Below are 12,546 nucleotides of genomic sequence, written 5' to 3'. Positions count from 1 at the left end.
TATTGAACAGAACTGACCCTGGAACTGAATCCTGAGGAACACCATTGGTGACCACTCACCAGTCAGATGTAGCCCTATTCACTACACCCCTTTGAAGCTCTGCCCTTCTGCCAGTTCTTCACCCAATGCACAGTGAAGCCACTCATCCCACAACTGAACAATTTTTCCAGAAGGATGCTGTGAGGCACAGTACCAAAAGTCTTACTAAAATCCAGAAAAAACCTACCCACTGCCTTCATTTCATCCACTAGGATGGAGACCTTATCATAGATGGATATCAAACTAGTTAAAGAGGGCTTTCTCTTTGTGAACCAGTGCTGACTGCATTTTCTTAAAATGCCCTTCAGAAGTACCCAGTATAATCTTCTCCAGGAACTGAGGTTAGAACTATCAAATCTGTAGTTTCCTGGGTCTTCCCTCACACCTTTAATGTAAATTAAAATAACAGTGGCTAGTTTTCAGTCATGCGGGACTTCCTCAGATTCCCAAGACCTTTGGTAGAAAACAGAGAGTGGTGATGCAGTAATGACAATAAAAATAATTCAAATAATAACAATAATTCACATTTTCAGTTAATATGCTCTGAAATACATTAATTTTATAAAGGACCAGAGTGTCATAAGCCAAGATCAGGTACACTGATAGTCCTAATGGAACACCTGGCTTTAATCAGTGCTGTATTTGACTGTATTTGACTGAAAAGCTTATTGAAGTGTTTCCACTTGAAGAATTACCTCATTATTCTGTTTTGTTGCTGTCATATTAAGTATGCACTGACAATGTAGGTCACAAGATACATTTAATATAAACAAAAATCCTAATATGCTACTATTACTACGTAACAACTTACATCATCGTAGATTCTTTGTAATAATTTTACAGTAAATAACTTTAATAGAATAATTTAAATCATGTTGGACTTCAATCACAATTCTGCATGATTTATACATTTTTAACTGAAGACAAAGAAATGTCATTTGCTACTAAACTAGTAGCAAGATGCTCCTTAATGCATCTTGCTATGAAGATAAATAGAACACTAGTAATTCAGCTGTAGAACTTCACATCAGTTTACAGTAAGCACTGAAAATGCTTGCTGAATTTATACATAACAGAATTTTATATCCTGTCTAAGCCTTACAGCATTCATAAGTTTCTCTCTCCCATAGAGCCACTCAAATCACAATTCTTTCAACCTTCCACCACAGTAACGCAATGAAACATCCTTTGTTTTGTGGCATCAGTTGAAAGTCACTGCTTCAGAATTGGCTTATTACTAGCTCTAATAAAAAACGTATTTTTCTTTGAAAAGATCCATTGAACAACTTCTTCCTTTTAATGTTCATATGTTTGCCAAAAATATTTTGAATACTTTTGTAAACTTACTTTGCTTCCTATGTCATATCTTTGAAAACTTAAAAATCACAGTAATAAATACTATTTTCTGACCTATTGCCAGGCTAAGCAAGTTGAAGTACTACATATGCCTTCTCTATTTCTGTATTACTTTTTCAGATATATATGAAAAAGTATTCTTACTAGGCTTTTTCTGTATTTGAAGATTAGTGCTAATTACATTAAAATGGATTTAATTTTACTGTCACCTCAGTACACTAGTGTCTAATACAACCTACACTTCTGCAAACATTTGTGTCATCCTAATGGTACAGCTGATAAGACATGAGCATTCACAGAAATTGCTAACCTGGAAAGCTGAAAACAGACCTACTATATGAACATATGTATTTTCTAGTAAATGCCTTGGTTTTATTATGCTATAATAGATCACCTCATGTGAGGATCTGCTGTGATAACAATTAAATTGAAACTATCAAACTGCTAATACCACTGGGTTCCTTACAGATATGCTGACACTGTCAGGGGTTGAGCAATTCATCATGATATCATCTCCTCGAAGAGAAAATGTCTAGAATTGCATTATTTTTTTTAATCAATATGAAATAACAACACGAAAAAAATCCCCAGAATTCTGCTGTCAATTTTATTTTTATATTTTGCAACGCTGACAACTGCATTGCTATTTAATATCATAAGAATTTGTAAAGTGAGTGGACATACAGATATATAAAATGCATCCCAAATTAAGGCCCATGGGTTATAATAAAACAGGAAATACAGCATGTGATTAACTGCACTGGCTTTCACTTTCACTATTTCATTGGTTTCACTTGAGACAGCGGGTTTAAGCCATTTAACACTGAAAACTTACACAATCTTAAAACTTGATACTGAACCAACAGGACTCTATACAAGGCCAAGGGCCTTACATTCATGAATAACAACTAAACCCAGGAAAAGTGATTGCCTTCTAAAAATTCTTGGTGTAAGTAGAAATATTTTGCACTTTATTTTTTAATCAATTAAAATAGACAAATGGCCTGCCATTTTACAAATCGATAAAAAAAAAACCCACAATGCAACTCTGAATGACAGTTTTATTTAAATTGAACTATATTACATCCAGGCAGAAACTGGAAGTAGTCAGTTTTTATATGTATATACACATAGCATTGCAAAATATCAAAATGACAGCACAAAAGTATAATCCCCCCACCATCCTTATTCAGAATATTTTGCAGTTTTACGCATAGTTAATGCTCTACCATTTCTCATAATTTGTAATATCACATCTATATGCTGCTTCTCTCTGGGCCTTTGAAGAACTATATCAAAATGGTTGCTTATTTTATACAGCAGATCATGCTTCTTCAGCATTAGGAAATTTCATGTTTTAGTTCTGTGCTTACATCACCTGATAGTCATTCCACAAGGACAGACTGGCAGGAGAAGTATTCCTCATCACCCTACTATTACCTTTTTCATTATCACCTGCTTCTGACAGATTTCTGATGATCTGGGGATGATGGTTTGGGAAAAAGGATTGAATCATCACAGGCATCAACGAGTGGGAAAAAAGTATAAAACAAATGTGTTTTAAAATTGATCTGCTCAGCGTGGCTCAGTTCACATTTTCCAAGTGGATAGCATATATTCACTCTTGTTAAGAAAATGACTATAACTTTATATGCAGTTAGATATATTAGATAGTAAATGGGAACACCCAAGAAGGAGCCATGCTAAAATTAGTCACTTAACTGTTGTTTGAAAGTATTTAACAGGTGTACATTCTTAGCCAAAACTGTCAGTAAAGAATTCTTCCAAGCTAAACAGAGCTGCTCTGCTTTTGTCCAGCATTATTTCAATTCCTCTTCTTAGGTCACAACTGTCAGACATCTATCTATGAACTAGCTAGCATTCATAAGTTTACTTTGTTTCACAGATATATATAAGAAGTACAAATATGATATAGTCTAGCCAGCTTACTGATTTTAAGCCAGTGTTTATCCCTTAGGACTACCTGTACTGTCCTATAAATGTGCAGCACAAATAATTTTCAACTGCTGCCAATATTTCAAAAAATAAAACTGACCCCATGCACAAGTAAGTGAAATTGAAGTGGATAGTTTTATAGCATTTTATGTAAACCAGAAATTTGGCTGGACAAAACTCAGTGATGTGAAAATCATTGAGAACTAGAAGGAAGAAAAATAAACTTTTACAAAAACATGATAGGTGTTATTACTAGCTGGCAGCAGGAAAACTTTATCCATGTATGTTCATTGAGCAAATACAATAGAATAATCAAATTTGTATAAGAAGAAAGGAGTTAAATCAGACTGTTCAAATTACCGTGGTATTACTCTGCTCTCCATTGTTGGCAAAATCCTGGCAAGAATACTTTTGAACAGATTAATACCCACTATAGCTGAAGGAATTCTATCTGAAAGCCAATGTGGTTTCAGAGCCAACAGGAGTACCACAGACATGGTATTTGTTCTCAGACAACTGCAAGAGAAGTGTAAGAAACAGAATAAAGGTCTCTATGTAACCTTTGTTGATCTCACCAAGGCTTTTGATACTGTGAGCAGAAAACGCCTATAGCAGATTTGGGAACGTTTAGCATGCCCCCCCAAGTTCCTTAAAACGAGGATCAACACAGCCAAGTCAGATATGGCAACACACTTTCTGAGCCCTTTCTGATAAAGAATGGCGTGAAACAAGGCTGTGTTCTTGCACCAACTCTATTCACAATCTTTTTCAGCATGATGCTCCAAAGGGCCACAGCAGACCTCGATGATCAGGACGGTATCTACATTCGATACCATACTGATGGAAGCCTTTCCAACCTAAGGCAACTTAAAGGTTGAAGCCTTTTCAACCTAAGCCCACAGTAAGACCTTAAACCATCTTGTCCAGGAGCTGCTTTAAGCTGATGACGCTGCCCTTGTTACCCACACAGAAGCAGCTCTGCAGTGTTTAACATCCTGCTTTGCTGAGGCTGCTGAGCTCTTTGGGCTGGAAGTCAGCTTAAAGAAGACAGAAGTTCTCCATCAACCTGCACCTCAGGAAGTCTTCCATCATTCTCATATCACCATCGGCAAATCAGAGCTCAGATCAGTTCAGAAGTTTAATTACCTAGGTAGCCTCATCTCCTCGGATGGTAAGATTGATGGAGAGATAGACAACAGGTTAGCAAAGGCATATAGAGCTTTTGGAAAACTCCATAAAAGAGTATGGCATAATAAACACTTGAAGAAAAGCACAAAAATCAGTGTTTACAGAGCCACAGTGCTGTCTACTCTCTTATATGGTTCCGAATCATGGGTCATCTACCACCACCACCTGCGTCTCCTAGAACACCTCCATCAACGCTGCCTCCGTACAATCCTAAACATCCACTGGTCAGATTATGTGACCAATACATCTGTTCTAGAACAGGCAGCAGTCACAAGTATAGAAGCCATGCTGCTGAGAACACAGCTGCGATGGGCAGGACACGTCTCAAGGACGACGGGCCATCGCCTCCCTAAGATCCTGCTCTATAGTGAACGGCTGCCGCAAGAGAGGAGCCCCGAAGAAAAGATACAAGGACTCCCTGAAACAACATCTCAGCCTTGGCCATATTGATCACCATAACTGGTCTACTCTGGCCTCCAATCAGGAGGTCTGGAGACACACCATCTATAACGCAGCTGTCTCCTTTGAGAACACACGCAGGATCACTCTCGAGGAGAAAAGACAACGCAGAAAGAACCGTGTCTTGCAGAATATACCAGCTAAGGAGTCTTTCTGCTGTGCCTTTTGCAATTGGATATGTCTATCTCGTATTGGCCTCATTAGCCACCAGTGTGCCTGTAACAAATGTGGATAGAGCCTCTCCCAAATCTTCGTTTGCGAAGCCTAGCCATGATGATGACAACAGAATAATCAATCATGTTAAAAGAAATATGTGGGATGACAAAGGGTTGAATTAAATTTCATGAGTAAAAAAATTGCAGGGAATAAAGTTAGGACAGATTTCTCAAAAAAATTTGATGTCTTAAGACATCTTTAAAGGTCTTACAAATTGAGCAGCCTACTCTGGATTTTCCAAAGTAATTAATCTCTGAAATTTTTGACTCATGGAATTTACACTGACAATCAAGAAATCAGGGATTGCTGTTTCATTCATTTTCTGAAGTGACTGCTCTACTTTTTGGAAGCAGCTTTCTAATGAATAGCTTTAAATTCATGACTGTAGTAGGTTCTTTATAACACAATGGTGTGCAAGAGGAGGGAAAATTTGTTCATTTCAAACTAAGCAAAAAAAAAGGAACCAAAACATTTAGTGATTGAGAAAAATGTATTTGATAAACTTTGCACCAGGGCCATAAGCAGAAATATTAAAGAAGTATTAACCATAAAAAACAACAGCTGGGGTATTGCCAGAAATGTCTTATAATACTTACAGTAGTTATTCAGTCATTTTTATTTATTTTAAATTATTACATGGTTTTAAAGAACTACACAAAAGTCAACAATAGATAACCGTCAAATCAATATGCTCAAGTGAATAACCTAAAAGCTGAACTAAATACCCTGAATCATGTGTTTACAGTAACAGACCCTGTTACTGATTATTATGAAATTTATAGAGTGCAGCATTTTCTAAACTATGAATACACCTGCACTAAAAAAGAACTTAAAACACACAGTTAACTTCGAAGTTAGCCATGGAATATGAGCAATGTATTTCATTATTCTTTTGTATCCTCTTCTGGCTGCTGGTTAAATGTTGCCACATCATCTTTATAAAGATCAGTAATTCATGAAGTATTTCAACCTATACCGCGTGGAAGGTTAATGTTTTATTTGCCCAAAATAACATTTACATACCCAAAGAAAATATTTCAAAATAGTTTATAACATTACAGATAAATATTTCTAATTCCATACTACTTCGTAAGCCATTCCAAGAAATCTGCATGCCATTCTACAACTGCCTGTAAGGGGTTTTTTTTGAGCTTGAGTTGTATTGGCTACCTCTCCTTTTGTTTCACTATTTCACAAAATCCTTTTATGTGACTGTCAAGCAGCTGTGTTTCCCTCCTTAATCCTCCTTGCACAGCTACCCAGGAGAGGCTTTACAATATGAACTGTAAAGTACTATTTTCACAGCAGGAATGACAGTATTCCTCTTCAAAAAGAGGCTTAATAAAAATAGGACTGTAATAAACATGCTAATTCTGGTCACAAGGTGCTACATATAGCATGATCACTGAACGTTCAGGAAGTTTTGGGGAATGATACTCTTTTGGCTCTTAAAAAGCCTTATCATGCAATATATGTGTGAGATAAATGTCTTTCCAGTGTATTAAGCTCATGAACAGGTATTTTCTTGGTTTTGTTATTTCTCTTCATTCCGCTTTCAAAAGCCTGTCCTACTAGCAGCCCCCTGGCAATAATCACTGTGACTATATAGTGGTTTCAGATAAACACTGGTGTACATCGTTTATACAGCTCCAGCTGGAACGTGGCAAATTTCTCCTACTGTGCAGCTCCCATTTGTCTAGAAATGAGAGACATCCCACAGCACATTTTCCAACATTATAGCCATGCCACTCCATTTGTCTAATTTCTATGCCCTCAAAGATAGCTGTCCCAGATGACAGATTACTTCAAAATAGTTCCTTCTCATTTCGGTACTACTGGGTGCACTGAAAATACAGAAACGAGCTTCTTTTCTCATTGAATGTATTGCTAGCAGCAGAAACAAAAACTGTAGCACCTTGGATTTATCATCTCTGTTTTTCAGTTGTTCTGAGGGTTTTTTTTTGTTTTGTTTTTGCTTTTGTTTTTGTTTTGTTTTAACAGTGTGCAAATGTTCTGCATTTCTGAGAGTCTAATAAAAATAATCTCTCACAATTATCTCAATATCTGTATGTATCAATGAACAAGGATACACTGTTCAGTAAATATTTTGGGGTTTTATTTCATTTTATGCAGCAATGACTGTTTGACATTGAATCAATCAGTTTCTAAAAACAGAAAAAGGAGTAACTAACCTAGGCACTTCTTACAGAAATTTTACTTTACTTCTTTCATGCTTACATAATGCCTGAGGTAAATAATAAATGCTATATGTCAATATTTTTTAATGTACAGTATGATCAACGACAATAACAGAAAATTGTGGGTCGAGAAAAACAAACTGCCTTCTATTCAAGTTGTAGTCTCTCTTTCTACTTCCCATACAGCAAGGAAAACAAAGCAAACAGGAGCAACACTAAAATATGCTTCAGTCTTCTGCTCTATATCCTTGCTTAATATCTTTACTCTTCTGTGCTGCAATCATATACCTTAGCAGCACTTGAAGCTAAAGCTTCTTGAAGTACTCACAGTCTTGGCAGAACTTTATAAAGGAATAATAAAAAAAATCTTTTTAAAACCGAAAAGTGGGATTCCTTAAAATTAACTGAATGGAATTGTTGCTGATTTCTCTGTTAGAAGGAAGCACCTCATTTCTGCCTTCCTGAACAATTTATAGACTTGTATATGATAACAGAATCCTTGTTCTATAACCAGGAAAGATACATAGTGGTTCCATATTTCAAACTAGTTTTTAACATTACAGATAAATATTTTTAATTCCATACTACTTTGCAAGCCATTCCAAGAAATCTGCATGCCATTCTGTAACTGCCTGTTATAGACTATAACAGGGCACTCAGTTTGCAAATAATTCTATAGCCACCACTTGCAAGATCTAAAAACAGTCAGGTGCCTTTACCATGAAACAAATGGACAATAAAGGGAAAGCTATTCCATTTCTGATATCCACAGAGCATGGGAAGATCATACACTTTATTGGCTTTTATTGCCTTTTCACAGAGCACAGAATGGGTCAGGTTGGAAGGGCCCACCAGTGGGTTATCTGATCCAACCTCTCTGCCCAAGGAAGGCCATCCTAGGGCACACTGCACAGGATTGTGTCCAGATTGTTCTTGAGTATCTCCAGTGAGGGAGACTACACAACCTTTCTGGGCAACCTGTTCCACTGCTCAGTCACCCACACAGTAAAGAAGTTCTTCCTTATATTCAGGTAGAACTTCCTGTGCCCGAGTGCCTGCTCGTTGCCTCTTGCTGTATTGCTCAGCACCACCAAGAAGAACTTCGCTCCATCCTCTTGGCAACCTCCCTTCAGATACTTACAGACATTGACAAGTACCCCTCATAGTCACCTCCTTTCCAGGTTGAACATGCCCACCTCCCTCAGTCTCTTCCTCCTAAAAAAGATGCTTCAGTCCCCTAATCATCTTTGTAGTCCTTCACTGGACTTGCTCCAAGAGCTCTATATCCCCCTTGTACTGAGGCTGTGTCCAGGTCTGTGTCACAGCACTCCAGAAGTGGCCTCACCAGTGCTGAATAGAGGGGCAGGGTCATCCCCCTCAACCTCCTGGCAATGCTCTTTCTAATGCATCTCAGGATACCACTGGCCTTCTTGGCCACAAAGGCATGTGTATTGAACACTAAAGATTATTAATAAGGGAATCAAAGCACTGTTTCACTCATATGGTTCTCAGCAAAAACATTCAAAACAAAGATCTCCAAAATAAATAGCATGGATTCCTCTTGTCTGGAAGGTGACTTCCAGACTTCTCCTTTCAAGCCTTGTTTTCCTTCAAATTCAACATTTTCTTATGGGTGAATCTGTCTGGAAAGGAGCCAGTCCTTTATATACAGAAAATCAAAAGCAGTTTCCAGTTAGACATTCATTCTTGGTCTAGACTCTCACAATATTCATCCTAACAAGTGAAAGTTTAGCCTGGAAGGTTTCTTGATTTACTCTAGTAACAGAAAAAAGGGTCCAACATTTTGTCTCTGGTAAAGCCTTGAAATGTTATCATGTTGTAGATGCCTTTCCTGCTCTTTTCCTCCTCACACTGTGAACTTTTAACAGCTAGAAGCTAAAAAATTTATTTATATTCATAGTTCTTTGAGACTCATTTACTAAAAACTGGTCATAGTGTAGGAACCTAAAAAAATATAGTAGTATCTGTAGTGTATTAAACAATGTCACAGATAGAAAACCTACCAAGTTTGGCTGTAAAGATATGGACACATCTGCAAAAATGTTGCTGTTCTGTGCTGAAGAAATTATTTGAGGCAGTTAAGCTGGATTTTGTGAAATAAGCACACAAAATGAATACAGACAGACACTTCTGCTCCTGGAATTACCAGGACCTTCCGCTGATCTTCCATATTAAGAGCTGCAATACTTTGTGTTGAACTGTGAGTAAACTGACTTCCTTCTCTAGATGCCATGTTGCAAGAGGCAAAAATGCTAAGTTGGGTCTGTGACAGAACCATTGCAGAAAGATTCAAAGAACGTATGAAAGTTATATGTGCATCTTTTGCAATCCAGTCACATACACTCCCAAGGGATGAGTAGGCCTAAGCATACCACAGATCTAACTCACTCTACTCTGTTTTGCATTTGATTAAAGCTGTTAATTCCTGTTCACATCTATGGTATATACAGCACCTACGTGAGGTACAGAGGAACTCTTTCCCGTAAAGACATAACTAGATGGAGTGTTTTCCACAATGCCACTGTTGCAGACTGTACAAGGTGAAAGTAAGTTTGCAAAATAAGAGTTTTGCAATAATAATCTTCCAGACTAATGCTCTTAGCACTGAACTATCCTGTGTCTTGGAAAGCAATACAGCATGCCATTGTACTTATAGCCATTCAAAATTTGAACACTGCCAAATTTTCCTTATAATGCCCTGTTACTCTGCATGCTTCTTGCTTTCTCTGATATTACCCCTTTATATAAATCACAGTCGCAACATGTTCATGAGTTCTCATACGTTGCCAGTTTCAGATTATATCCATAAATCTGTTCCTGGGGCCAAATGTATTCCAGCAGTTGCAAAAGCCATATATATGGTTGGAGACAATGCTCAATTTTTATATATCATTGGGTTTTAACTGAAATTGAAATTTACTTAAATTGTAATTTTACAACTAATAGTATATATGCTTTGTTCTTGCATGTCCATGTGTATCACTTTAAAACAGTATCTGATGCTAGTGTTGTCTGAAGTAACACTGAGCTACTATTACTGCTCTTACTATGGAGCAAAAAATAGGCAGCAAAGCTACATATGCCTTACAAGAAATTGATTAAATAATCAATGGGACTAGAAAAGAAATGGACCACATTCAGTCAGTTTGGACACTTAGACACCTCCTCTGCCTTTTTCAACTGCTATGGTGCTAGGCAGAGAGATGAGGGCTGTTGCTTCTCTACAAAACCCAAAATGATAATTTTGGTTTAGAACAGTATCTTTCAAAAAATACATGCCCATTTCATGATCAGAGAGTCTTATAAATGCATTTCAAGAAACTACGAAGATAAAGAGTACTATTTCCACCTGAATTTTCATGCTGTTTTTTGCTTCCCTCCCTTGCTTTCCCCATCTCTCTTTAATTTGCAAAACTTCTAATAGAATATAAAAAAATGTCTTTTTATGTTCATTTTCAACAATGTGGAAGCTGTACATAAAAAGTGTTCCTATCAGTTAATAAAGGGAAAACCTTATCTTGGGAAGTTAAGAACAAGTCCATGGTGCTGTTAAAAATATCAATCTATCAATCTTCCCATTTTCATTGGCTAGACTGGGAAGAATTTTTAAAAGGTAACATAAGGAACAATCATGGCATTAGAGATAAGAACTTTAAATATTGAAAAAGTTTGCTTATGTCAGACTACCTCTAAGAAAAAAATACATATATACTTAGGGTTATTATTTAGGGTTATTATTTGCTATATATGCACATAGTGTTGCTAGTTGACTTCAAGAGTAATGTCAGTACTGTCTGTACTGATTAAAAATAGCTAATAAAATTATAAATTGTTTTTTAATAAACATTCACCTCTAGAGAAAAACAGGAGAAATCTCCTTGTTACCCTAAATTGCTTGGGATGGGAGGATCAAGAAAAAATTACTGAATTACACATTTCACAGATTTTCTTCTAAATTCTTTAAAGCCTTTTTAATCATCTTCAATTCCTGTAAAAAGACACCTAGTAGTTAATTTTTTTAACCATGCAATGCTACATAATATCAAAATACAAGACAGTAATCTTCAGTCAAAAAAGCAGCCCTGCAAACTATAGAGTGTGATATTTCATGAAGTGTCTTCAAATGCAGTGTCCATTCATCTCCAGGTGACAAAATGAATTGTTCAGGTCATTTGATCACTAGTATTTCCTCCCGTGAGTATTATCTAGACAGTAGACTTAGCAGTACATTAATATCCTCACTCCTGAATGATAGTCAAAAAAATTCATTTTTTCCTTTACTGTTCTCAAAAACTTCTTATTGAAGTAAGAATGCAACTCAGGAACTCAGGTGATATATATCCTAAGTAGAAGAAGCCTTCAGCTTTTTTATGATTGTATTTTGTGGGAGAAATTTTGCAGCAACTTAATATCATCTGGAAACCGTTCATGCAACTTTTCAAGGTCACTGTTAGCTAATTGGGCAAATTTCTGTGTAAATGCTGATCACACAAAGCTAAGCTACCTAGGGCAGCCCTAAAATGTAAATCGAATACACTCATAAAGTACTTTCTTTTGAGCAGTAATTGTTATAATAACTTGTTCTGTGTGGCACTCCTGTTTCACTTATTTCTTACTTATTTTCTTCACTCTAATCTGTCAAACCCTGTAATCTCCAATTACCTTTTTGTGGTCAAAAGCTACAAATGTGATATTCAAGTACTATGTGAAAAAGTTTATAATCAACAGCATCAGAACTGCAGTAAGGTCCATTTGAAAAGAACTGTATTTAACCTCGTTGGAGAGAAACCTCTCTTTTACAACAACACAGTACTTTGAGCTCAATGAAGTAAATTAGTCATGCTTAGAAAGATCTTACCACGTAAAACAGTGAGTCTTGTGGACACACTTATTTCACCAACACTGTTGGAAGCCACACATTCATAAATAGCTTCATCCCGTGGCGTGCGTAGTGGTTGTATTCTGAGAACTGATCCAGATCCATCATCAAACTCTATTACCTATAAAAGGAAACAAAAGCTGTCACAGATGTTGTTACAAATACCTATCCCTCAGTTAATCTACTCATGGACAGCGGTCTGTGGGTATACAAGTCACCAAAGCAGGTTTGCTT

General features: G+C 36.7%; 1 protein-coding gene across 1 annotated transcript in view; it reads right to left on the bottom strand.

Annotated features, from left to right (window-relative positions):
• Window positions 1-12,546, bottom strand: part of PTPRD (protein tyrosine phosphatase receptor type D) — a 339,897-nt gene that overhangs the window by 200,755 nt on the left and 126,596 nt on the right. Inside the window, exon 4 of the mRNA XM_025894895.2 lies at window positions 12,292-12,433. Within this exon, the coding sequence (XP_025750680.1) occupies window positions 12,292-12,433 (142 nt within the window). The remainder of the gene's footprint in view (window positions 1-12,291; window positions 12,434-12,546) is intronic.

The sequence above is a fragment of the Manacus vitellinus genome, unplaced genomic scaffold, assembly GCF_001715985.3.
Source record: "Manacus vitellinus isolate BGI_N305 unplaced genomic scaffold, ASM171598v3 scaffold_18_pilon, whole genome shotgun sequence".
Classification (NCBI taxonomy): domain Eukaryota; kingdom Metazoa; phylum Chordata; class Aves; order Passeriformes; family Pipridae; genus Manacus; species Manacus vitellinus.
The sequence above is the reverse complement of the archived record's forward strand: the minus strand, read 5'-3'. Positions and strand labels throughout refer to the sequence as shown.